Source organism: Cricetulus griseus, chromosome 5 (genome assembly GCF_003668045.3).
Source record: "Cricetulus griseus strain 17A/GY chromosome 5, alternate assembly CriGri-PICRH-1.0, whole genome shotgun sequence".
In the NCBI taxonomy this organism is placed as follows: Eukaryota; Metazoa; Chordata; class Mammalia; order Rodentia; family Cricetidae; genus Cricetulus; species Cricetulus griseus.
The window spans coordinates 170939901-170966097 of NC_048598.1; the positions used below are offsets into that span (position 1 = coordinate 170939901).

Consider the following 26197-nt stretch of genomic DNA (forward strand, 5'->3'; position numbering starts at 1 on the left):
CTCAGCTGTTCCTGAGACATCATTGTAGAGGACTAAGTGCAGGGTACTGATGCTATGAGCACAAAAGCATCCCCTAGACAGAAAGCATGGAAGGGGGAGACTCTGAGCTTTGACTGAAATGGAACTACTGGGTGGGTTCTATCTTCAGAGAAGAAGGGGAGTGAACTAAGAAGACAATAGGGCTCTTTTTTCTCAGTCAGTGTCTGCAAAGATTACCCCCCCAATACTACTACCTGATTATTTAAGGGATAGATTTGGAAGTGAAGGGACTGGAGAAGAGCAGCTGCCAAGTGCCTGGCTTCCTGGGGAATAAAAATCAGAAAAAGTAAAAGGGTTCATTCAGGCTTTCCTATCTTTGGTCCTAGGTACTCCAGCTCTAGGACAGGGTCTCATTTTTCCTCTCCCTAGGGGAGTTAGCCACCCTCTGAAATGTCCCTGGGAAGTGAGAGGGAGGTATCCCCACCCCAAAGCCACCTCTTCAAGGTCAAAGTGGAAGAGAACTGAATTGTTACATGGCTTAAAGGAATCCTAAATATAACATAGTCTTCAGTGAGAGGAAAGGCCACCTGGAAAGGTGTCCATTACTAAAGGAACATAGAGAACTAGACTTAGAGATAAAAACGATTTAGAAAACAAGAGAAGAATTAAGTGCTGAAATGATACAAGGGAAAGGGAGCAGTGGCAGTGAGGTACACAAGTTGTATTAATATAATTGTAATGAAGAAGCTAGTACTTGGCCTAGGTAGCATTCTTCAGTGTTAATTACTTGCTGGTACCTTCCATGAGCTTTCCCTTCTGCAATGTGCCAAGCATATCTCTGAGTTTCTTCTCCAGCACCTCTGTTCTTTTTTCTTTTGTTTTTAATTTTTTGCTAGGTTTATTCATTTTGTTTCATGTGTTCTGCCTGCATGTGTGTATATGTATCATATGCATGCTTGGTGCCTTCAAGTCAGAATAGGGCATCAGATTCCCTGGAGGTGAAGTTATAGGTGGTTGTGGACCACTTGGGTCTTTTGTAAAAAGGATAAGGGCTCTTAACTGCTCAGCCATCTCTACACCATCAGCCCCTATTTTTTTTCAAAGACAGCGGTCTCTCTCAATCCTGGTTGGCCTGCAAGTCTATATGTAGACCAGGCTGACCCTGAGCTCACAGAGATCTGCCACTGGCTGTACCTCTAGTGCTAGGATTAAAGGCATGCATCACCACACTGACCTACCTCTGTTCTTTAAATAAAAATTAACTTAATACTTTAGAAAAAAAAGGCTCAAGTCCTAAAGATAGCCCCATTGTCTGGCTTTGTGATTTCTGTCTAGTTACTTTTCTATTATGATAAGATCCAAGGCAACTTAAAAAGAAAACATTTCATTTGGATCTATAGTTTCTGTGGGTTAGAGTCCATGATGGCAGAGCAAGAATAGCTGACAGCTCACATCTTGATCTGTAAGAGGAAGGGAAGGAGGAAGAGAGAAAGACTGAGAATGGCATGAGTCTTTTTAAATCTTGAATCCTGCCACCAGTGACACAACTCCTTCAACAAGGTCATGCCTCCTAATCCTTCCCCAACAGTTCCACCAACTGAGGACCAAGTATTCAAACATATGAGCTTATGGGGACCATTCTCATCCACAACACCACCACACCTTGGACAACTCACTATATTTCTGAGCCTCAGTTTTCTCAAATATAGACTGGAAATATTGATAGGGTATTTAAGAAGTTGTAAACATAAGTGCTATGAAGTAAATCAGATACGTAGTAGAGTTCTGAGCACACAGAAAATATTCCTTAATATAAATTTGATAATAAATATAATAAAGTAGATTAATAAATAAGTGGCCAGGGCTGGAGAGATGGCTCAGCAGTTAAGAGCACTGACTGTTCTTCCAGAAGTCCTGAGTTCAATTCCCAGCAACCACATGATGGCTCACAACAACTTTGAATGAGATCTGGTACCCTCTGCTGCCATGCAGGCAGAAAAATGTATACATAATAAATAAATAAAATCTTTTTTTAATGCAAACTGCACGAGGCTTTATTATAGTTGTTTAACGAGCTAACCCCATGTTATCTTGGGCCTTTCATCCATCCACCATGGTGGATGGCTAGGAAAGATCGCTCGAATCGTAAGCATTGAGATCTTATAGGGTGGCATAAGGGGAGTGTCCAGGGGCACGCACAGGCTCAGGATTGGTGTGCCTCCAGGCTTGGAGGGTTTGCCCTGTGTTGATTGGTCAACTGGTTGTTATGGCCCATAGGCCCTCCCAGGGCGGTTGCTATGCTCTGCGTGTCATTGCTGTGCACTTGTCCGTAAAGCACACCCAGAGCCGTAAAGCATAGCACCACCAGCTAACTTCTGATTGGTTCCTTGCCACGAGGCAGGCATCTGACCTTAGTGACTAAGACAAGGTTAGACAAGCATGTGTTTGGTTGTTATGGCTGCCGAAATGGGGAGCTGGTCCCTTCATTCCCCCATTTTTTTTTTTTTTTTTTTTTTGGAAATTCTGATCATGGAATTGCTGTCTCTCCAGCCATCCCCATCAGGGAGTGAGAGATATTGGCATCCCCATGCAAGGGAGTTCCTTCTGACTTAGCATTTCAACCAGGGAAAATGGGTGACATATTCTTTCCCATGCTACTTCCTGCTGAATTTGGGATGAAGTTAGGGACCCAAAAAGGCTGAAATGCTAGTCAAAAGCAAAAAAGGGAATTTAGATAATGGGGATTCCATCAGGAGCTATTGGCAGACTCTGTTGGAGAGACAGGGGGTGTCCATATCAGCTGGACTGGTTCACATCCACAGCAAGTCCAGGGTTCGCAATCAACTTAGGAACAGCCTGTAGTCAGCAACTGATATTCAGATGTGTCTGCCAGAAGCAGAAACCTGTTTAAGGCATGTTTAAACTAGGAACAAAAGTTAAAACTTATTTACTGAAGCCCACAGTACAGAAAAAGAAGATATCTGGATCTGTTCAAACAGCAGGAACATGTTTATAATTTTGGGTCCTAGCAAAAACTACAGATTTGGGCTAGAGGCATGTACATTTTTCTTCTGTCCAGAGAGCCAGGTATGGATTGGACAGAGGTGCCTTTGGCCTGTTGAAAAGCCCTTTAAATTTATACCTAGATGACAACCAGAATAAACCTAAAAACCTTGAGCTTGTGCCTGAACAGTAGATAGTCATTACTTTATCAGCTAACATGCTGACTATAGTCTATAGTGGATCTGACTGTCTGATGCTGTCAAGCTGACAACCATTAATATTTCAGAGATCTGAGAAGGGTATATTTTATCCAAATCTATTAAAAAGTGACAGAAGCCAGTTAGAAGCCAGTCCATATACAGTTAGCCATACCCAAGTCTCTCCATTATCACTGGAGGCAGATGTCTCAAAGAACAGCAATCTTCACCAGGCCTGTAAGGTGAGAGGTTTTTTTCTCTCTGTAGAAGAGGGACATGGAAAAGACTGACCTTGTTTTGTCTAGGCAAAGGGGTACAATCAATTTTCCAGTGTCCAGCAGCTTTGTCCACAGTCTTGGCCAGGTCCTGGCTGGCAGCAGGTATTACATCTGAGCATCTGGCTCACTGGTCCAGGTGCAGGAACTGGGGTGCCTCATAATCTTCTTTGGAGACTTTGGGTCACTGTCAGGATCTGGCAGTCTGTCTGATATTATAAACTTTTAAGATAACATTTTAAATGCCATATTCTGCAGGTCTCTGAAGCATTAGAGGTTTGTCTGTTTAGTTACTTGCCTTAAGCACATATTAAGCAATCAGGTGGCTAGGTAAGGTCTTATTTCTGTAATTAATTTTCAGCCTGACTGTAACTGGTTTTAACTTAGTAAAATATTTGAAACTTAAGCACAGATGAATTTAAAACTGCATAGAGTTACCTTATAGTCCTTAAAAAGTAGCTACATGTACACATTTTAGCTGCTTGTTTAAACTTAACTTCTTTCTGAGACAGGGTTTTTCTGTGACTTTGGAGCCTGTCCTGGAATTCGCTCTGCCGACCAGGCTGGCCTTGAACTCATAAAGATCTACTACTCGCCTCTGCCTCTCGAGTGCTGAGATTAAAGGCGTGTGCCACCAACATCCTAAACTTTACTTCTGAAAACATAAACTGTAGCATCTTATAATAGATTATCAGCTTTTATAAAACAAGCACTTAACATTGTCAGGCTTTGCTTAAAAATGATTCTAAATTGAAGCTCTTTAAGTACAAACATTAATAAAAAAAGTCATTTTAAAAATATAAACATTTTTTAAAAACCTGGTTTTAAAAAGAAATTTAAATTCCCTTAATGTCTTTCTGTAATATATAGAAGTATTGACATTTTAAATCTTAATTGAAAAACTTGTTTCTAAGATGGTACCTCTAATTTCCATGTGGTCATCTTTAGTCAAGATGGCGGCTTAAGTATCTTTTTTCTACTTCAGCAAAATTCACTCAGCAAATGGTGCGGTGACCTGCACCATTTGTTTTAGCTGTATGCTTGTGACAGAACTTAGGTTATGCCAGGAAACAGAACATTTTAAAATAAGTATACATAATTTACTTGAGAAATAAACAGAACTTTTTAAACAGAATTAACTTAATATGGTTAAAATTTTAACTTATATTACCAATTTTTAAAACTTGTAGACATGAGAAATCATAGCAAACAGTTTACATTTTTCTCTGACTTTTAACAACCTTTTCTCTGACCTTCAACAATTTTCCTCTGACCTTCTACGACTTGCTTTGAGCCTCTATAACTTTCTATATACCTTTAGTTTATTTCTCTGATTTCCTTAGGCATTCTTTAGACAAATTTCTCTTTCCCTTTCCTTCTTTATTATTTTAATCTCATACATTTTCTCTCATTTCTCAGTCAACATAAAAACTCTTATCAAAGTCCTTTTTATAGTTTTTAATAACTTTAAGGCCGTTTCTTTAGAACGTCCAGATCAGGCCAGATAGTTCACCCACCCCAGCTCCATGTGCTCAGGGCAGAGACCTGGGGGGGTGGGGTGTAACTGCTGGTAATCCCAGACCCTCTGCCAATGCAGGGGTGAGAAAAAGACCCCCGAGGTCTCCCTGCATGCCATGTGTGTGGAGCACAGAGAAGGCCGGGCAGGCAGACAGATGGTAGCCTTGCAGCCATGTGCTCAGGGTAGGGAAACTCCCGCCACAAGCCAGGACCCACGGCATGATGGCAGTTGTGGCAGAGACAGCCCCACTTTGCATGCCTCACAGACCGGCAGGTGAGGATAGAAAAACAGACTCAACTACATCAGCCAGGCTTAGCTGTGAGGGCTGCAGCAATGGTTGGAGTTCAGGGTGGCAGCCTCAGGGGACTCTGACGCAGCACACTCTAACCCATGGTACATGGCAGAGGGACTCCTGTCCCACGCCACTATTCAGAATTTCAGATGACTAGCCCCGTGGGGTACAACTTGGTCCAAAACCAAGTCTCCTCTACAGATTGGAGACCTGCCTGGGTCCCCTTACAGATGGAGCAAGCTCTTGGTCCTACCAAGTCCTGCTCCTACAGACTGCAGAAGCTGTCACCCGAACCTCTGCCCTAAACATTTCTTGTAGGCCTACTTACAGATGCTGCTAGCGACCATATTTACAAAATTAACAAAAACAGCAGACCTGAAAACATAAAACTGACACAACACCGAAAAGCATGCAGGCAGGGTGTGGATTGCAACAGATCAGATAACACAGATAACAAACCTGCTCAACTGCCCAGTCACTCAGCCCGTTCCAACCCTCCAGGCTTTACAGAAACCATACAGAAACAAGGACTGGAAAAGAAAGTTACCTAGTGTGGCGCCACATGACTCAACGAAAGGGGGTGTCATAACTTTAACTGACTAACTATGGTCCTTAACGTCCATCCAATGGTCAAAAGTCAGACTGAGGGGGCGTGGTTACGGTCGGTCCCGTCATCAAAGTCATAAATAAGATAAAACAGAAACCCAAGACACACAGACAAAAGCTAATAGATGTCTGTCTCCACCTAGACAGACAAAACCACTCCAGAAATACAGACAGCCGGAAGGGCGTATAATTTCCCCAATCCAGGAGAACTACCGTACCCTTACCGGCTCCCAGACGGGAATCTCCCAAGCGTCCCTGAGGTTCCCCAGACTTCCTGGAACGTCTTCCAGTGTAGCAGTCGGTGATCTCCCTAGCACGTCTGCTGGTCACATTCTGTCTCCTCCCAAGACCAGAGCTCTCGTCTCTTCCCGAGACACGAGCGACTGCAAAGCACAGAACCAGATTTCAGCTGGCACAAAGACACAAAGACACAGACAATACAGGGTACCCGCTTACCTCAAAGATTGACTCCACTCAGGTGAGGGGTGGTCGCAAATCCAGGACGAGCCCCCAAATGTAAGACCCCCGGAAGCTCAGGCCTCCAGAATCTCAGCCCAGGACCGAGGCCACTCCAATCATCATGCAGAGGCAGAAACTTGATGCAAACTGCACGAGGCTTTATTATAGTTGTTTAATGAGCTAACCCCATGTTAACTTGGGCCTTCCATCCATCCACCATGGTGGATGGCTAGGAGAGACAAATAAATAAAATCTTTAATAAATAAATAAATAAATAAGTGGCCAAAGGACAGAAGTAGTGGGATCGAAGTTCGTCCAAGATCATGTGTTAACGTTTTTACTAATTGTGTGGGTGGTATCATATGGCAATTCTGATTTCTCTTGGGTAGGGGATTAGTAGGTACTTAGAGCATAATAGCTTATGGTCTGGAAGTAAGTGTGTAGCAAGAGATATAAACTGATGCAAGTTTTCATATTGGGAATGTTACGTTACCTCAAGAAAAAGTCCTATATCACTTTATGTGTTAGTTTTTAGAATGCCAGACAGGAAGAGAGTAGCCAAATATTCTGCAATATATTAATGACTGAATATGAAAAGCACTTGGGAATTAGATATGCATATACATAAAACAACGTTAGTTGAAAAATAGTAAAAAATACAGTTTTGTTAATACAGCTGTGTATATTTGCAAAGACAAATTTTGAGGGAAAGGATCCTTCTTTCTAACATTGCTTAAGTCTGTTAAATATTTCCATAGTGAATGAAGAATATAGTGTACTGCCAACCCTTCCCGAAGGTAAGCTGGAACTAGAATCAAGATAGGCTCTTACCTAAGACAGGAACTTAACATACTGGAAGCTTTGCCCACTGAAGGCTACCTGTGCATCAATGTATTTATTGTAACTAAGACCTTGCTGTCTGTGACCACCAACCCCACCTCTCCACCCAAAGACACAACTATGTAAGGTTTCCATAGGCAATCTTCCCATGCTAGAGACCCTCAGATTGAAGCCAATGAGGGTCTTCCTGTTCAGTGTGCTCACTCTGCCCTGCCTGGAACAGCAGTTCCACACATTTCAAAAGTGTGCTTGCCTTTCAGTTCCCTAACACAGTGAAGCCCCAGGTTCTGCCATTTCAAATGCTTGTGTGGTTTTTCTCTCCTGCCCCAGTAGGGGTCAGGCTTGTTCCTACAAAGGAACCAAATGCTGACCTTTAAGAGTGAAATTGTTCTTTTGCCTACTTTAGTATAAAATTACTTGTTAAAAAAATCACAAAATTTGACCATCAGGTCTTGACAAATATCTCTTACATGCAACTTGTTCTTTCAAATAGATATTTAAGAAGGATTTATGGGAGCTGAAGATGTGGCTTGCCTAGCAGGTACAAAGTCCTGGGTTTATCCCCAGTACCTTGTAAACTAGGGCTGTAATTTCAGCACTTGGGAGGCTGAGGTAGAAGATTAGAGTTCAAGGTCACCACAGCCACAAGTAACTAGTGAATCAAGGCCAGCTATGAGACATTGTCTCAACAAGCCAGAAAGGGGGAGGGGAGGGAAGACTTGAGGAGGGGGAAACAAAAAGCCATAAAATCAAGAAAAAAAAAATCGTTGATTTAGTGTTTATGCTAGTTTAACAGTATAATATATGGGCCAAGAATAGGACCACAACTTCTCTATGAAGATGATTTCAGAATTGGTAGTGTTCCCCCTCCTCCCCATTCTTGTACATTAATGACAATTTGGTGTGGTTCATTTCTGCTTACTTCTATTAGCTTTTTGGGTCACAAAGTGTAATGGGTATTGTACAGTATTTTTCATGCATGTATGTTTGTTTATTTATTTGTTTGTTTGTTTGTTTAATAGGCAAGGTTTCTTTGTGTAGCCCTGTAGAACAGGCTGGCCTCAAACTCACAGAGATCTGCCTGCCTCTGCCTCCTGAATGCTGGGGTCAAAGGTGTTTACCATCATCACTGGCTGCATGTGTATATTTATATGTTGTTGCCCATTCATTTCCCTACCCACCACTTCAACAGTTTTTAACCATTAATTTAGAAAAATAAGGTTTTTGTTACTCAGTTATCAAAGGCTAATTAAGTGATATTTCTGTATACTCCAGTCCCCACCAGCTTTGAATGAGTTGGTGAGTGAATGAAGGGTTAGAGAAAAATATGAAAGAGCTGTGATAGAAATAAAAATCTTATTTTAGAATCAAAATCCTGTGTTAAAAAAAGAAGAAGAAATATGTCACTCAAAAAGGTATTTCTGAAGGGCACAAAACACTAAGGACTTGAAGGGGCTCGGTTCTGGTCCCATCATGGCCATATTCTAGATCTTCCCTGTGAGTTTCACAGATATGAAGCTAGTACACTCAAACTGCCCATGTCTAACCTTTAGTGACGTCATGTTCTCCAGTCTTGTTTACAGTACGCCCCATTTCCTTCCTGTGAGATAGTTGGGCCCATGGCCAAGGCCCTATTCCTCAAGCAGTCATTGGTCCTGACCTTGGCAATTACCTGGCCTCTCTGTGTCTCCTAGAGCCAGTTAGCTGTAAGGAGTACATGCCTGGTTCCTGCTTGCTGACAGGGGACAACATAGGGGTTTTAAAAGCCAGTACAATTTTACAAAGAGTGAGTTCTTCTAAGGAGGAACCTACTCACATGAGTTATTTCAATACTCCATCTCTAATTGTTGCTGTAATATTTAGGAATCGCAAAAGATGAGGAGAAGGTCTTAGTGGGCATTGTATTCCAAATCAAGGAGTTTCCACTCCTGAGAACCATCTAGGGACCCACTTCATTTATAGATGAAGATATGGATGCTAAGAGCCAGCATAGCACTGAAGGCACCTAAGCCTACCACAAGGGTGTTAGGACCCAGGGCATGCTGGCTCCCAGCCCTGCATCCTCTCTAGAGCATCAAAACAGATCTTGGTCTTCAAAGCCTTCAGTGGGTGGCTTCTGGAACATGGCATGTGTGCAGGGTTTACTCTGAGCCAGTGAAGGACAGTGGCTCCACACAGAGTTATTCTATAGAGATAGAAGGTGAATGCTTTCAGATGACAATCAGATGGTCCTCAAACTATAGCCCCTAATTCCAAACAGTCAACTTTGAGGGACCCTGACAGTCCATTGGGATGAGAGGTGATAGAGGAACCCCAAACTGCTCTCAAAGGCCACTCTGGGTTTTTGGGTCCAGCTGGCTCCTAGCACAGCAGTCAGAAATGCTTCATCCAGAAGAAAACCTGAGATAGGTCTTGTCTGGAGGGAAGATAGAATCTACCGTATTTCCATTCTTTTCACCTTTATTTCCACTGTCAAAGCAGACGAAATTTGTGATCTCCAGTTCTTCCCACCAGGACTTTTATTGATAATTCATTTATTTCTTCAGCAAGCATCAATCAGCTAATTACTTGAAGGCACAGGAGAGCCAGAGGGGACTTAGATTTCAGGAACATCTTTTAAGAGTTTGAGGTTTCTTTCCCAGAACTGTGTGCAAAGCTTTTGGGCATGTAGAAATATACTTTTCTGGAGTTGTTAACTTTTGTCAAACCCGTGACTTTAAAACTGTTAACAGCCACCATACAGGTATGTCTCAGAACCTAGCTTCTTGCATCAGTCCCGCTCTGGGTCTGTTTCCTACCTGTGAAGGGACCAGCTTCCCTTTTGGCAGCCATAACGGCCGAACACGTGCTTCTATGAACTTGTCCTAGACACTAGAAAGTCAGATGCCTGCCTCGTGACAAGGAACCAATCAGAAGTTAGCTGGTGGCGCTATGCTTTACGACCCTGGGTGTGCTTTACAGACAAGCGCACAGCAATGACGTAGAGAGCACCCTGGGAGGGCCTATGGGCCATAACAACCAGTTGACCAATCAACACAGGGCAAGCCCTCCAAGCCTGGAGGCACACCAATCCTGAGCCTGTGCGTACCCCTAGACACTCCCCTTACGCTGTCCTATAAGATCTCTCGGGAGCCCTTAGGAGCCGTCTTTTGCGAGCCATCTGCCACGGCGGATGGGTGAAAGACCCGAGCTAACGTGGAGTTAGCTCGTTAAATTACAATAAAGCCTTGTGCAGTTTGCAGCAAGCTCTCAAATACGCCTGGTGATTGGGGTGACCGTGAACGTGTCCTGGGACCCCGAATAACTGAGTTTTGGACCAACACCTGTTGGTCCAAGAAGATAGAAGCTGACAGGGTGTGAACAAGTGAGATATCTCTGCCCAGACCTCTAGAATTTCCTGTAGAACCACAGGAAGCTGTGTCTGCCCTCCCAAATCCATGCGCTGCTTTTGTGGGTTCTGCTTCAGGCATTTACATCAGTCTATGTGTTGTGTTCTTGAACTTCTGTGAGCTTAAAGAGGCTACAACTGGGATGTGTTAGCAGACTGTCCCTACAGTCCTAGGAAGGGGCAGATACTCCTGGCCTTTAAAGGCTCTCAAACATCTGTCCCCGCCCCCCATCACCACTGACTTTCATGTTGCTCCTTGATGTGGCCCAGCTTGTATCAGTCCCAAGCTACAGAAGCCACCAGGTCCGGCCTGAGTGGGGGAGCGTGGACCTGGAAACTCCCAGCAACCCAATGGCGATGAAGACCAGACACAGGCATCTTGTTGTTTTTTGAGAGCTCTCAGCACCATGCTGCAAACTGGAGTCTCCCATTTATTGCACATCTTCCTCAACTGCTTACTAACTGTACTCTCATGAAAGCAGAGACCATTCCTTATCAACCTCTCTCTAGACCCTATCAGCACATACCTCAAAACAGTCTCTACTCACATAGACTGAGTTCTCTGCCCAGGTGCAGGCCTATTCAAATGCTTAGGCCTGTAGAAATGCAAACGAGGAGGCATTCTCCAGTGAGGCTATGTCATTCAGTGGCAAATCAGCTAGCATCTGCAATACAATTAAGGCTAGGGCTCCCAGATACTGGAACCAGAGGTCTGGACCCCAAGAAATTCTCTAGTAGAATAATTATCAGCAGGCTACAGCTCCTATGCTGGAGAGTTCATTCTAACAGTCTGCCCAGTCCTCCCCCTGGGAGATCCGTGTTGCTGCCTGGGAATCACATTGGCTTTATGGTTGATCCACTGTGTCAGGTGACACCGCCTATTCCCGTGGAAGTGGTTTTGCAGAAGGATAGTAATACCTCCCATAAGAATGTTAGGGTGAGCTTAGCATGCCATTTGATCCAGAAGTCCTGGTTGTACTCATTGTTAGTTGGCATTGAAGCCAACATCAGAACAAATTTGAGAGGCTGTGGAGCTGCTGACCCTGCTGGGAGAGGCCTGCTTTGTGCCTGTGTTCATGAGTGTGTGAACATGGGACCCAGTGGCCACAGTTGCAGTGCTAAATTCTGTTCTTTTTCCCCTATAGAGAGAAGACACAGTTCAATGTGCAGGCCTTCTCCCTCTCCAGCATCTCCAGCCTCCAATTCCAGGACATCACTAGCACAGGCAAAGTCGAAAGCCTGTCTCAGCGGCCATAACGCTGTCAGCAGCACCTCAAAGCCATTTAAAACGCCCAAAGACAATCTACTTACCTCCAGCAGCAAACAGCACACAGTCTTCTCTACAAAGGGGCCAAGGGATAAACCATGGTGAGTTCGGGTGCTGGGTACTGAGACGGTCTGCCTCCACGTTCTGCTTTTGGCCCTGGGTGTCATGTTCACAAATCTGGGGGACCGAGGAAGGAACCCAGAATGATGGCATGAGGAAGCTAACTACTAAACTCTAGTATAAAGGAAGCATGGGATCTTGTATGCCTGGACAGAAGAATACTTGTACATTTGAGAACTGAGTGCTATTGTGTCTAAGGAAAAGGAAACAGGGAAAGATTCCTCAGCTATAGGGTTGCCTCGGTTTTCTGCCCCAGTGAAGAGAAATGCTGGTGTAAACAATCCATGCACAGACTGTGATGGAGGAAGAGGAGGAGGAAGGCAGTGAGGTGCCCCCCCCTGGAAGCAGTCTCCCAGGGCCTCTGCTCCCAGTCCCCTGAGGACACTGAGTCTGGTAGATCTAACTGAATGCGGGAGTCCAGGAAAGGAGCCGTAAAGGGAAAGTCATCCTTCTGATGGGGAGTCTTTACCGAAAGCACAAAAGGTTCCCTATGGACTAGAAAAATTGGAAGCCACCCTGAAATACGAAGGATGAGCACAGAGCACTCAGGACTGGCTTGTCACAGCACCTTCTGCTTTATCTTACAGGCTCCTGAAGACAGAGAAGGGACACGTGTGGAGTGTGTCTGATTTATATATTTAAAGACAAACGGTGTTCATTAATTAATGGTAGTCCTACCCAGCAAAGCTGTGGAATACAATCATCCATCAATGGGGGTGGATGTGCACTGGAAATTATGATACTTGTAAAGAGCTCATTATGCCAGAACAATGAGAGAGCCTCAGGTGATGGGGGACAGGTTGGAACAGGGGCATGGCTGCACTAGCTGTGTTCTCTGTGAGCTTCCTGTGTGAGGGTACAGTCGCTTAGGAGAGACCTGGTCTAAGAGTGACAGTGGGTGACCTCTGATCAGTTTGTGGAAGTGTCCACCTCCCAGACCCTCTTCTCAATGCCCCCAGAGAGCAGAGGGCTTGTCTGCTGAGGAACGAATGCCTGGGAACAGGTGCCTTTGCTGGCTGATGTTGAGAAGCCCTTTGATCTTGCTGTGCCTCAATTTCCTATACTGTACAATGAGTCTAGTCAAAGACTGGATATGCCCCATGGGGTGCTGTGAGGATCCAGTAAGCTTTTCTGTACACAGCAACATGCATGTTTAAGGATAATTACCATTAGCATTATCCTTCCATTTTTGCCAAAATCTCATTACCTGGGATTAAGATTGAGGAGTTCATTCAGCTGGAAAATCAGAGAAATGGCTTTTCAGAGATAGTACATGGCCATGATCCCAGCATTTAGGGGGCCAAGGATAGAGGACTACTGGGGCAGGTGTTCAAGACTAGACTATATAGTGAGACCCTATGTAAAAAATAAAAAGACATAGATTCCGTGAAAATGTAAAAATGGTAAAATAATTTTCAGGCTAAAGGGGTGTTGCTTGCTTGTAAAGCATTTCCTAGCATGAATAGGGTCCCCAGCACCACAGGAGCAAAGAAAGAAGAAAAGATTCTGAGTCCGGGAATGGCCTACACACCAATGTAAGGAAGGCAAAGATCCCCTGAGTGAGATATTTGAGCTTACCTTTTGAAGGGGCAGCTGAGGGGATGTGTTACCCCATAGCACTCCATATCATTCTCCCACCAGGGAGACTGCTGAGTTAGAATAGTTTCCCCATTCAGCACAGTTGATCCTCTCAGCACACTAAGACCTGCCATGGGCAAGGCACCTTCAGCTAGGGGCAGAAAGTGCTGTTAAAAATTGAAGTCACTGGCCAAATGTGTTAGTCAAGGGAGCAGGACTGACAGCAAGAATGTCCACTACGGAGCTATTAGACTGGCTGATGTAGCATGAGCTGTGTGGTTCAGTAATGGCCATTTTGCACACTGCAAATCTGTAAGTCAGGAGGCCTCAGCAGTCCCAGTCTTACCCGGGGAGGCATGGAGAGGTCATGGAGAGCCAGTCCACATTGGAAGGCAGAAGAAACTGGTTCCCCATGTTGATGGAAGATGACACAATGACAGCAACAAAGTAGATGCACTTGCCAGCAGGGGGCGAAGGTGGGCAGGTGGAAAGCAACAGTTAATTAGTGGCCTTGCCAGGCAGGGTACATGATGGAAGGAACCCAAAACTGAACTAGAGGCAAGAAAAATGAATCCAAAGCTAGGCTCTGCCATGACTTTCTGTGTGTCCTGGATGCACCCACTTAGCATCTCTGTTTCATTTTAAGCCTGAATCCTAAATCACAACACTCTCAAGTTCCCCATTGCTTGCTAGATGTGAGTGAGATCAAAGGAGGTAATTTGCTCTTGGGGGCATCTCCCAGCCCCCTAAGTAGACATTTGCATTTGTGTTGGGACTGGAGAGACAGCTCAGCAGTTAAAAGCACTGGCTGCTTCCCAAAGGACACAGGGTTAATTACCATCACCCATGTATCAGCTAGCAACTGTCTGCAACTCCAGTTCCAGCAGATCTGATGCCATCTGCTGGCTTCTGAGGGTGCCAGGCCCATATATGCTACACAAACATACATGCAGGCAAAACACCCACCCACATAAAATAAAATTTAAAAACAAATTTAAAAAATACATGCTGACTTTCAAAACTTTCTACTTACATAGCAAACTGAAAATTGCATTACCCCGTGATAAGCTGAGGAATGGCTAAAGTGTGACCTCACCTGGTCTTTTAAGTCCTCAGCCTGAGTTGGATGCCCTTCTCCAGTTCACATTTACCCTATTCACATTTAATTTTGGAGTCTCATAGCTACAGCATACAATTGTCCTAGTTATGCACTGCACCAGGGTGACTATTGGGTACCTGGGCTGCAGGCATTTTTTTCCTAACTTGCACAAAGCTCTATATGTAACATTAGTGGACTTTGTGCACCCCCAGTGCTTTTTATAGTGGGTACATAATTATTATTGTAGGTGTCCATTAAGTACTGAGTAAAGATAGAGGCATGTTCTAGTACCAGTGGAAGAGAGCAGAGAGAGCTGGTGTAATAGGTAGTAATGGGTCACCAGATTGAAATAGGGGGTTTAGGGTCAACTTACAGAGGGTTTTTATGTTGGTGGGGCTCACTCTTAATTTAGTAGGCAATAAGGAAACTGAGAAATTCTGAGAGGGGTGTGGTTTAGTATCACAAACTATTTAGCCTTGAAAATGAGATCATACATGCTAAAAGTCACACACAAAATCCATGCAGAGCCTGGCTTTGAACTTCCCTTTCTTGTCTCTAGTTTAACAAACATTCATAGAGACTTGAGTTCAGATTCCCATCATCTACATAAAAAGGGGTGTGGGGGGTTGGGAGGTGACTCTGTTGGTGACAGACCTGTTGCACAAGCACAAGGACCTGAGTTCACATTCCCAGAACTCATATAAAGTTTGTGTACACCAGTGTGTGTTCGGTGACAGGGGGAAGGGGTGGTGGGCCGACAGATTCCTAAAACTCATTGGCCTAAAACTCATTGGCAGCCAGTCTAGCCCAATCAGTGAGCCTCTTATTCGATGAGAAGCCCATCTTAAAAGCTAAGGTGGAAGGCAACCAAGGAAGCCAATCAACTCCAAGCTTTAGCTTCTATATGCACCCACGAATATGAGTACAAACATATAAACATACCATACACACATGAAAGATATAATCATATCTATAGTAAGGACCTAGATAGAGAAAATGGAGTCTAAGTGACAAATTTTATGCTATGTGTGTTTTGCCTCAATTTAAAAAATTACTTTTAAGCCAGTAGGAAGGTTGTTGTAGGCAAAGAGCTCAGAATGATTTGAAGCGTTTTCCCATGAGGAGAAGTGGGTTGTGAATCCAAGGAGGCAGGCATAAGGTCCCACTGAGCGCAGCAAACTTGGGACCATACAGAGATGGCCTACAGTGTTAAAAGGCCAGTTTTCAGTTGTAAACTTGCCCTGGCAGCAGTATCCAGGAAGGCTAGAGGAACATTCTGGAAGCACCGAGAAGAGTGAGGATAGTTTTGCATAGTCCAAGTGAGGTATGGTGAGAGCCTAGACCCAAGGAAGGGGTGGTGGCACACGGAGGAGGCGGTATGGACATAGGAGAGTACATCACACAGCTGAGTGGTCAGTGTCAACTACAGGGAGGTACTTAGGATGATAGTAGGATTTCACTGTTCCTACCACTTCCTCAGGCTCCATTAGAATCTGTGCATCTGCAGGGGGCTGAAAAATAACTGCAAAGAGGTATCTCGGTAGACACCAAATGTTTAGTCCTTGGGGTCAGGAGAGAGGTAGGGAGAGACAGAAGTTGAGATTCGTCCATGTAGACAGGACATTGACACCGTCAGTATAGATCAGCTCTTCCGAAAAGGAATGCAGCATGAAAAGAACAAAGGGAAAAGGCAGGGCCCTTGAGAGTGGAAAAGGAAAAGCTCTGGATGCAGAGACTGCTAGTCCTACTGCTCCTTCTTCTGTGTTCTGTCCCTGTCTTCCTGCTCCTACTCATCACTATTCTTATGTCCCATATCATTGGTCGGTTTGTTCTCAGTCCTTTCTCATTCACTTCCTCCTGGCCAACAACCTGCTACCCTCCATTCTGCTCTCAGTCCACGGCATATTGTCTTTGCCTTCGATGCCCTCTCCTTATGATGCTCTCTGTGTATGGTCCACCATACATTTCACTTCCTGTGTTCCTTCTGCTCAGAGGTGACATGGTGTCCTCAGCATGGTGGGCTATTGACAGTTGTGCAATACAGGAGCTGCTGTCACTAACGCTTGTTGAATTGAATGTGGAGCAGAACCAAACCGGTCTATTGAAGGGACTGTATGATTTCCTGGATGCATGACCTTCTGTCTAAAAGTGTTTGGGAGCTAGGCGTTGGTGGTGTATGCCTTTAATCCCAGCACTCGGGAGGCAGAGGCAGGCGGATTTCTGTGAGATCGAGGCCAGCCTGGTCTACAGAGCGAGTGCCAGGATAGGCTCCAAAGCTACACAGAGAAACCCTGTCTTGAAAAACCAAAAATAAAATAAAATAAAATAAAATAAAAAATAAAAGTGTTTGGAGTAGCAGTGTCCAGTGGAAGTACAACGTGCATCCCCGTGTCCCATTCTAAACTAACAGCCACCTTGAAAAAAGTGAAAAGCAATATGAAAGTAACTTTCAGCAATATATTTCCTTTAACCTGATACGGCCACAATGTTATCATTTCAACACACAGTTAGTAAGTTAGTTCATGTTCTCTTCATTCTATTCCTGTCCCTATGCCCTACATCCTCCCGTCCCTAGTCATGGCAGTCCCTTTATGGTACATCTAAGTTTATAGGAATGTTTAAACCATTGTCAGATAGTATTAAAAACTAGAAACTGTCTAATAGAGTCACATACTTGAGTGATCCCAAATATACTTCAACTCTCTGTCATAACTGAATCCAGTTTCTCTTTTTGAACTGTTGTGAATTTAAACTTTTAGAATTCCATTCCTGAGTCAGAGAGCAGCTGCCACACTGCAACAGCTAAGTAGTCACCAATGGCTGCTATCAGAGAGCCCAGACACTGATGTGCTTCTGAGTGACCCTGCATGGAGACCTCTGGGTCTTGAACTTGCAAGTATTTTGATTGGTCTCTTGTGAAGTGGAAGGAATTCTTGTTCCTTTCGTGTGTTAGCCTGGTATTCTGGACCTGTAGTGTAAGAGAACGGATGTAGAGATGTCCAAACAGAGGTCCTTTCTAAGTGAGTTGCCACTTGACCCTTAAGGCCACCAAAGCACACAGCATTGCCTGCCTATGGGGCTGGCAGCCTTGACATGGAATTAGACAGCAGGTATGGGGATATCTTTTTGCAAGTCTCTCAGATTCAAATGCATGGCTATAAAAGGCATCCTCATGTCAGGCTGGTCCCTTGGTATTTTCACACAAAGTTGAACAATCTGTAGTTGTATGATTTTTTGTCCTTTTTGTGGCATAAGGAGGGGAAAAGTATACTTTAAATACGAAAAAGGAGGTTGAGCATGGTAGCTCATGCTTTTAGTCCCAGTGGTTCATAGACAAACAGATCCAGTCTATTTGTGTCTACATAGAGAGTTTCAGGGCTGCATAGTGAGACCCTGTCTCAAAAATAAGTAAGTAATCAAACAAACATATACAAATTTAAAAGAAAGGGAAGGCTTAATAGGCAAAGTAACTTGATTTCTGTCCTCAGAGCCAGCTCCACAAGGTTGTCCTCTGACACCATTACAAACTTTGTGCCATGCATGTTCCCGGACATGCACAATGTGAAAGGGAGCGGGGGAAGGGTGAGGAGCCAGGCTGGCAGTACAGTCTGTAAGCTCTGCTACTTGCCAGTCTGGGTCAGGGGGATTAAAGGTCAAGGCCTGCTTATGCTCCAGAATGAGTTTAAAGCCAGATTGGACAATTTAGCAAGACTGTGTTCAGAGAGGGTTAGGGGTGTGGCTCAGTGATAAGGTGTTTGCCTAAGTAAATGAGTGCTCTGCCACCCGCATTGCTAAAAAGAAAGAGGAGGAGAAGGAGATAGAGGAGGACACGTCCACATGTTACTAAATCTGTCCCTTCGAACAGCCTGAGAATTCACATAGCAGGTCTTTCTTTCACCTGAAGCTCTCTGAGCCCTCTGCTCTAGTTTACCTGCCTGTTATCAATCACCCCGAGGTAGTCAGCAGCTACAGAATATGTGGCTAGTGTCCCTGTTGTCCATTGTGACTGAGGGGGGCGGGCAAGATGATTTAGTTTGCTAGGTAAAGGTAACTGGTAACACATCCATAGTCTCAGCACTCAGGGTGTTGAGGTGGGCCCAAGCAAGACCTCATCTCAAGAGAGAAAGAGGAAACTGGGGCTCTTTGGTCTTTGGCGTCACAATGAACATTTCTTCCTTCATTCTAAGTCCCAGATGAGCCAGGCCCCAGGCCCTGGCAGACTGATCCCCAGCCAGCCTGGCTTTCCCAGCTGCAGTCCCCTCCCACCACAGCCAGTCCGGTTGATGTGGGCAGGAGGTAGGGAGGCGGTGGGAAGAGGGTTTCCTGTTCTGGATGGCTTGTTGCCTTCTCCTTGGGCCTTATCAACTTGCACATGTGTGTTGAATGCTAAATATGCTCCACTATTAAAAATGCAGGAGATGAGCCTGCTGTTCCAGAAGGAAAATGAGCCAAAGCAGAAGAAAAATCAGCAGGCTCCTGGCCTCTCTGTGTACAACCTACAGTGTAGTGGGGGAGAGGCTCCCTCTTTTCAGCTGGTTCCTCCCAAATATTTTTTTAAATGGGAGGTGAGCCTTCTGGGAGAGAGGAGGCATGTGGGAGTTCATGTGTCCTGCGTGGTGCTGGCATGAATCGGGGGCAGGACCACAGCACAGATGGATGATTTCCAGAAGTCACAGGAAGTTCTATCAGGGCTTCCATGCAGGCTGTGAAATCTTTCCCTTTCCAGTACATGGCCTCTCTCCATACACACACACACACACACACACACACACACACACACACACACACACACACACACCTTGAACATGCACATGCACACATACACACTGCCAGAGGAAGGGGTGTGTCCCTGCTCTGCTCAGAACTCACCAGTGACTTTGGGTTGTTTGTCTTGAGTGAAAATTAAACTCACTTGTGCTGAACTGCAGAAGGAGGAGGTAGCAGAGTTAGGCAAATGAGAGAAGATATGCCAGTATATTCAAACTCTGGGCAAGAAAATAAGGCCCTTTCCTGGACTAGGAGGCTCTAAGAATTTAAACATGAAACCCCTCATCATGCTAGTTTCCAGATGAGTAAGAACAATGGACAGCCCCTTGAAAGCAAACTCCGGTGGCTAGGAGGGAAAAACAACGTTAGAACAGGTGGGAGAGGGGACAGAAGTTGTAGTGGATAGAAATAGGAGCCATGAAGACTGGTGACTATGTCCATTGTCGTTGTACTGCTGTTGTACTTCTCCAGTCACATTTGAGCCTCAACAACCACTTTTTTTGGTGAGACTGAGACAAAGAGATACAGTGATTGCGGAGACACCGAGCACAGCTGGATAGTAGCAGAGCTGGTCTCTGGTTTCCAGTGCTGGGATTTCAAGGACCATGCTTAAGTTGGCCTGAAGTTAAGCCTCATTTGCTTTGGTGAATGAGCTGGGGAAGCATCTCCATGCTTGTGAGCCTGCTAAGTGCTCACTGTATGCCACTGGGAGCCCCTCAGAATAATGTCAGCAATGGTAGCTCAGTGGTAGAACACTTGCTTAGCAAGTGTGAGGTCTTGTGTTTAGTCCCTGGTATTGGGGTGGGAGTCTGGGGAGTACAGGAAGAAATAGGGAAGATGTCCCAGCAGAACAACCCAGCCCATAGAAAGGCCAGAGCCTTGAATATGATCACATAGGAGAAGCCCAGCAGGGCTGTGGGAAAAAGTACCTGGCCCCAGGCTGTGAGGTTGCACATTATACTCTGCAGTGGAGAACTCTCCCTGTAGGGAAAGCTGTAGCCACGCCTTCTTAGGGGCTGGCTACAGGAGTACCTGAGGGCTTGTGAGGGCGTGATCAGAGTGAGTAGGGGGACTGCGTTTTCCGTTTCGGTCTCTCTTTGCTTCTTGCTATACAGACTACCACCGGCTGGCTGGTCCGCTCTGTAAGTAAGGCTTTTCCCTATTAAATACCCTTATATTTCTACCTGACTCCGTATTGGTAATTACCTACTATATCTCCCCAAAATATTTAATGGCCAGATTAGTAATGGGAATCTCAATCTCAATCTCTCTCTCTCTCTCTCTCTCTCTCTCTCTCTCTCTCTCTCTGCACACAGAAGTCATCAAACTTTCAGGGCACTCCAGCACCTGTCATCCAGGTTCCATGAGTGATGCTAAGGCCTATACTAATTGTGCAAAAGGTGCTTGTTGTTTAAGGTACACAGTTTGGTCAGGCTGGACTCTCAGGAAATAACCAAGGTCTCTAAGTGGCGAGTGACATGGTAAGAGTAGAGTTGTTTAGTGCATGGCATAGTTTCCTGTGTGTCAGTGTAAAGACTAAACTTTTGAAAGGTTTTTACTATGGGCTCTGTTTTCTGGATAGAGGTGGTTTAGATACAAAATCTCCTCCCCACAATTGGACTGCAATACTGAAATGGAGAATAAGAATGAGTAAAAGCTGGATATGGTGGTACACACCTGTAATCCAAGCACTTGGAAGGCTTGATGCAGAAAGATCACTGTGAGTTTGAGTCTAGCCTAGGCTATGGAGCAAGACCCTGTCTCAACAAACAAACAAACAAACAAAAACCAAAAAAACAAAAAACAAAAAAAGCACCCAACAACCAATAAAGCACCCAACAGAAGATGACTCGGTACATAAATATGAGGCTTGAAGCTTGGATGCCCAGAATTCATGTAAAGCTGAATGTCATAGTATTACCTTCAGCCCATGGGAAGTTTGGGAGCCCCTGGCAATGGGCTATGAAGCAGTGAAAGAGAGACACTGCTTCAAACAAGGCAGAAGACACAGACACAGACACAGACACAGACACACACACACACACACACACACACACACACACACACACACACACGTAAGGTTGTCCTCAGACACCCACATGTGGGAAGTAGCACTCACCCTCACATGAAATACTCACACACATGAATGTGCACACACACACACACACACACACACACACACACACACTATACACAATACACACATACACATAAAAAAAAAAAAAGGCAGCTGTGATGACTCACACCTATAATACCGACAGACACAGGATGAGATGCATTTTCAAAGCCAGTCTGGTCTACATAGTGAATTCCATGCCATCTGTAAATATGAGACCACCAGAGACAGACAGACAGACAGACAGACAGACAGACAGACAGACACACACACACACACACAGAGAGAGAGAGAGAGAGAGAGGGAGAGAGAGAGAGAGAGAGGAGAAAGAGAGAGAGAAGACGAAGGAAAGTGAATGAATGAGAATATTCCCTGTTGCTGTTCTCTAAAGTAAATGAGAACAGCTGGTTTCAGAGTCCCTGGTCATTTCCTTGTTGTGTACAGAGTGACTCCTTAAAGGGAGAGGCTGGGGCTGGGCTCCCAGGGTCAGCTCAAGTGTCCATTCCCACTCCCATCCCTCCTCTGGGTCAGCATTGGCACCAGGGCTTAAGGAGACCTTAATGCCTTGGCCCTGGCCCTGGCCCACAGGTAGCAGGCCCTCTGTAAGGCCTTCTTACAGCTCCAATAGTGTGAGCCAGTGACCTCTGGTGGCCACAAAGGGAAGTGTTCCCACTTGCTGTTCCAGAGGATAGCCAGCTCTAAGGCATAGCCAGGAACTCTTCCAGAATCAACCTAAGCTGCAGTCCCTAATCTGCCCTCAGTAGCCCTCATGTTATTTCTACAATGACATGAGTCTTGATGACCAGTTGTCTGAATTGTGTGTCTATGGTTCTTAGTTATGGGGCAATGCACTGAGTACTTGGGTAGGGTCTGGAGCTGTCCTTGAAACCTTCTGCAATCCATGGCCCAAGGCCCATTGCATACATAGCTGGTCCCAGAGACAGCCTGTGCAGTATCAGTTGTCCTGCTACAATAGCCTTTTTGCTCCATTCTACTCTCCAGCTTGCTGATTCTTCCACAGTCCTAGGGTGTGAGGGCTCCCCAGAAATACTTAGCAGTCCTTGGTCTCCAGGTGAGACTGGAGACCTCTTTCAGAGCTCCATACTCCAGGAAGCCCAGAATAACAGACCACCAAAGAGGCTGGTGCTTGGGCCTGCTTTATCCTCCAGGACAGCCTAAATAGCCCATCCTGTCTGCTACCTCATTTAATCTTTTCAAATGTCATTGTCTCCTGTTTACTGACAAGAAAACTGAGGCAGAACCATGGGGCTGAGATATGAAGGCAGGTCTGTCCCACTAAGGAAGGAGGAAGAACTGAAACCTAGACTCACTCACTGTCCAGACCATCATCTTTTTGCTCTTTCACAAGGACCTTGCAAGGTTGCTGAGACCTTAAAGCCAGAAAACCATACATTGTGCCCTCACCAGGAAGCATGTAAGAGTCCGGGGTAGGATATCTCCATAGTCAGTGAATTTGCCAGAACAATGACATTGACAAAGCACAGATCCTCAGTTCAGCCCCACTTTTCTTCCCCAACTGTTATGTTATTTGCTTCTGATCATTGTGTGTGTCTGTGAATGAGTGTGTGTGTGTGTGTGTGTGTGTGTGTGTGTGTGTGTGTGTGTGTGTAGGTCAGCTGCAGGTTGATCTTCCTTTTTTTTTTTTTTCTGAGACAGGTCTCACTGGCCTGAGGCTCACAGAGCTAGGCTGTTCCCAGTTCCCTAGCATTAGGCTCACAGGTCTGCTTCCCCCACACCCAGCCTTTTCTACACATGCTGGCTCAGCAAGCACTTTCCCACTGATGTGTCTCTGCAGCTCTTGCTTCTGACCCTTTTCTACAATTCATCAAAGTCAGACTGTTCACAGACCCTTGTCCACTCACACACTTCTAACATGTCTCAGGTGGAAATTCCGTATTAGTCCCCTCTGCAATGAAAGCAAGAAGCTAAGCCTTGTGCCCATACTCCATTACTGGTGAAGATGTTGTACCCTTCTTGACCAATAGCTGGCTTTTGATGAGATCTCCATATATTCTGGGTCTTGCCAACCAGTTTAGGGAAAAAAAAAAGCTTGCTGCCAAGACTACTCATCCCCAGAAGCTGTGTGGTCTGACCACATCTCCCAGTTTCCTGAGGGTGTGCTGCGTGGGAGAGAGTCCAAATCGTGCAGTGATTGCACATGGCGCTGCCACTTCTTGCCACTCCACCACACAGGCCTTGTGGTTGAATATCTTCTCTCTTGTTTGCTAAAGGTATTTACAAAGTGTTCCTAGATACCTCAGAAGCAGGGTGAGGGGGAATTTCCCATTCATCAGGATGTATGTGGTGCCTACTACATCTGCCATAACAAGGCAGGATTATATGACTGTTCTTTACACTGATTCTTGCAGGGCCCACCTGACTCCTGAACTTTCCAGACTGTCCCTAGTATTTCTTCAATTTAAAGAGTTCCTATTAGAAATAATTTCCCAGTGACAGCCTTTCCCCAACCCCTCAATGCGTCTACAAGTGCCAAGTAGAATTCCTACTCCAGTTCAAAGGAGCTGGATTTCTTTTTATTGGTATAATTTGATGCTGCTACCACTTGGAAGGCAGAAGGCTGGCTGAAATGTCCTATCAAGGGTCTGCCAATAAACCAGAGACCCAAAATTCTGCCTGGGTACTCACACAGGCATGTGGGTCTTTGTCAAATGAAGTGGTGGAAGAAATTAGACAGCTGCAAATTCACATCAGATACATAACCCACAGCACAAATACCATATGTCCTCACACTCCTGCCTGTCAAATCCATCTTTACCTCGATCTGTTAAGTAGAAAAGGCTGATGATAATTTTGCCAACCTAAAGACTTTCTGAGCATAAGGAAGGCATATCTGTTGATAACAGAAAAATAAACCATGACCACCAAGAAGGCATGGCTGGTAGGGGGCAGCTGGCCCTGCAGCCCAGTGGTGACTCTCACAATGACACCACCATGATTCTCCACCCCTGCTCTTTTGCAGACATCACTGGGCAGGGAGGGGAATCTGCTTGATGTCAAGAAAACCATTTTTCTTAAGGCCAGAAGACCTGCCTTGGTCTAGAAAGATCAATACAGACAAACCAAGCACACAAGAAGACATGGGGACACAAGGCAGCACAAGAGAACAGGAAGTAGACACTTCCAGTGGTACCAGGGGTTGAGAGAGAGCCCATTCCCACACTGAAAGCCTTCTCAGGACTTCGAGGAGGCACAGAACTACATGTGCTCCCAGTGTATTAGATGCAGCCTGCAGGAGCTGCAGCCCTGGGCTCCCTGAAAGAGTTTGTGCCGAGCCTACAAAACAGGCATCATGAAAGCAGCAGGGGCTTAGTGGGGGCTCCTCTCTCCTTTTCAAACACAGTATCTCAAGATGAAGACTGTAGTGAGTTGATAAATGCGATGAATGATGAGGATGAGGAAGTATGTCATGGTGTGCCTTGAGATGGAAGGGGAAAGGACTTTGGGGGACTTTTGGCTCTCTTACCAGGCTTGTTTATCTATCACCTTCACACACAAAGAAATTCCTTGCTTAGTCAGTGTTCTGGATGCTGCCACTTAGCTAGCTCCCCCCACACATGGACGAGCAGAGATGATAGGAAATGGCAACCCTGTAAAAGGGCCAGAATATTTGGATTCTTTCCAAGTCAAGGGGAAAAAAATTGAACCTGTACTTGAGGGCTCACTGTCATCTGAAGGAGCCCTCTTCCCCTCACCTGCTCAAGGCTGACACATCATTAGCTTGGGAGTTGATAGCATTGGGAGTTCAGGGAACTAGAAGTGAGAAGGGCAGAGGGCAGTTCTGAGCTGGTGGCTTTCTGTGGCTGCACTGAGTCCTGGGACAGGTGCAGGTGACTGCATGTAGGGATGTGGGGGAGGGGGATCAGATCTCTCTTTTCTAAAGAAAACAGTGCTTGGGGGCAGTTGTCCATTACTGTGTGGTGCCATCTTGTGCCCATTCGTGTCCTTTGTTCATCACTTTAGGGTCTTGGGCCAGTATTAATGAAGAAAGGTCTGGTTAGAATTTGTGCCAGGTGAGGGTAAGGATGGCAAAATTGTGACACTCTGTCCCTTTCTGAGGACATTTCTGGTCCCTCTCACTATCTCACTGCCTCCATTTCTGCCTTTCTTCACCTCCCCTTCTCAGTCCCCAAAGACAGGTCCACATCCTTTACTGGAGAGAACTGCAATCCAGGCAAAAGTACCAGGGACAGCTCCCACGTGCAAAGTACTGTTTCCTTTAGCATGCAAATCCCTTTTGGAATCCTGCTGGAGAGATTTTACCCCTTCTCTTAATTCTGCTGACACAGGGGCCTGCTCACCTAACATCCAGGATATCTGCTTAGTGGCTAGCTCCTTTCTAAGTTCAGGAGGGCTGTAGAATTCTCCATCAGGTTCTCTCGACCAGCATTTGCCATTCTTCAGTCCACAGGACTGCCCATCACTTTCCTTCCTGTTTCTGGTGGATTCCATCTCTATATCCTGCCTGTGGGTCCAGATACCAAATGTATAACATAAAAGTTACCATCTTAACTTCTAGCATTCTTTTCATCTTGCAAAACCGAAATTCTACACCAAGTTCATCAGGGTTCCCCCCCCCACACACACTGTTCTGCTTTCTATCTACATGACTACAGCTATTGTAGGTACCTCATGTAAGTCTTTTTGTCACTA

The 26197-nt window shown here is 45.2% G+C and overlaps 1 protein-coding gene across 10 annotated transcripts in view; it reads left to right on the forward strand.

The window, feature by feature from the left end:
- Positions 1-26197, forward strand: part of Atxn7l1 (ataxin 7 like 1) — a 227757-nt gene that overhangs the window by 168565 nt on the left and 32995 nt on the right. For all 10 annotated transcript variants that reach the window (XR_004770068.1, XR_004770069.1, XM_027417019.2 and 7 more), the window contains one exon: positions 11704-11926. Coding sequence is in view for 8 of the 10 variants with exons in the window: in XM_027417019.2 (XP_027272820.1) it covers positions 11704-11926 (223 nt within the window). In the remaining 2 variants the exon portion in view is untranslated. The remainder of the gene's footprint in view (positions 1-11703; positions 11927-26197) is intronic.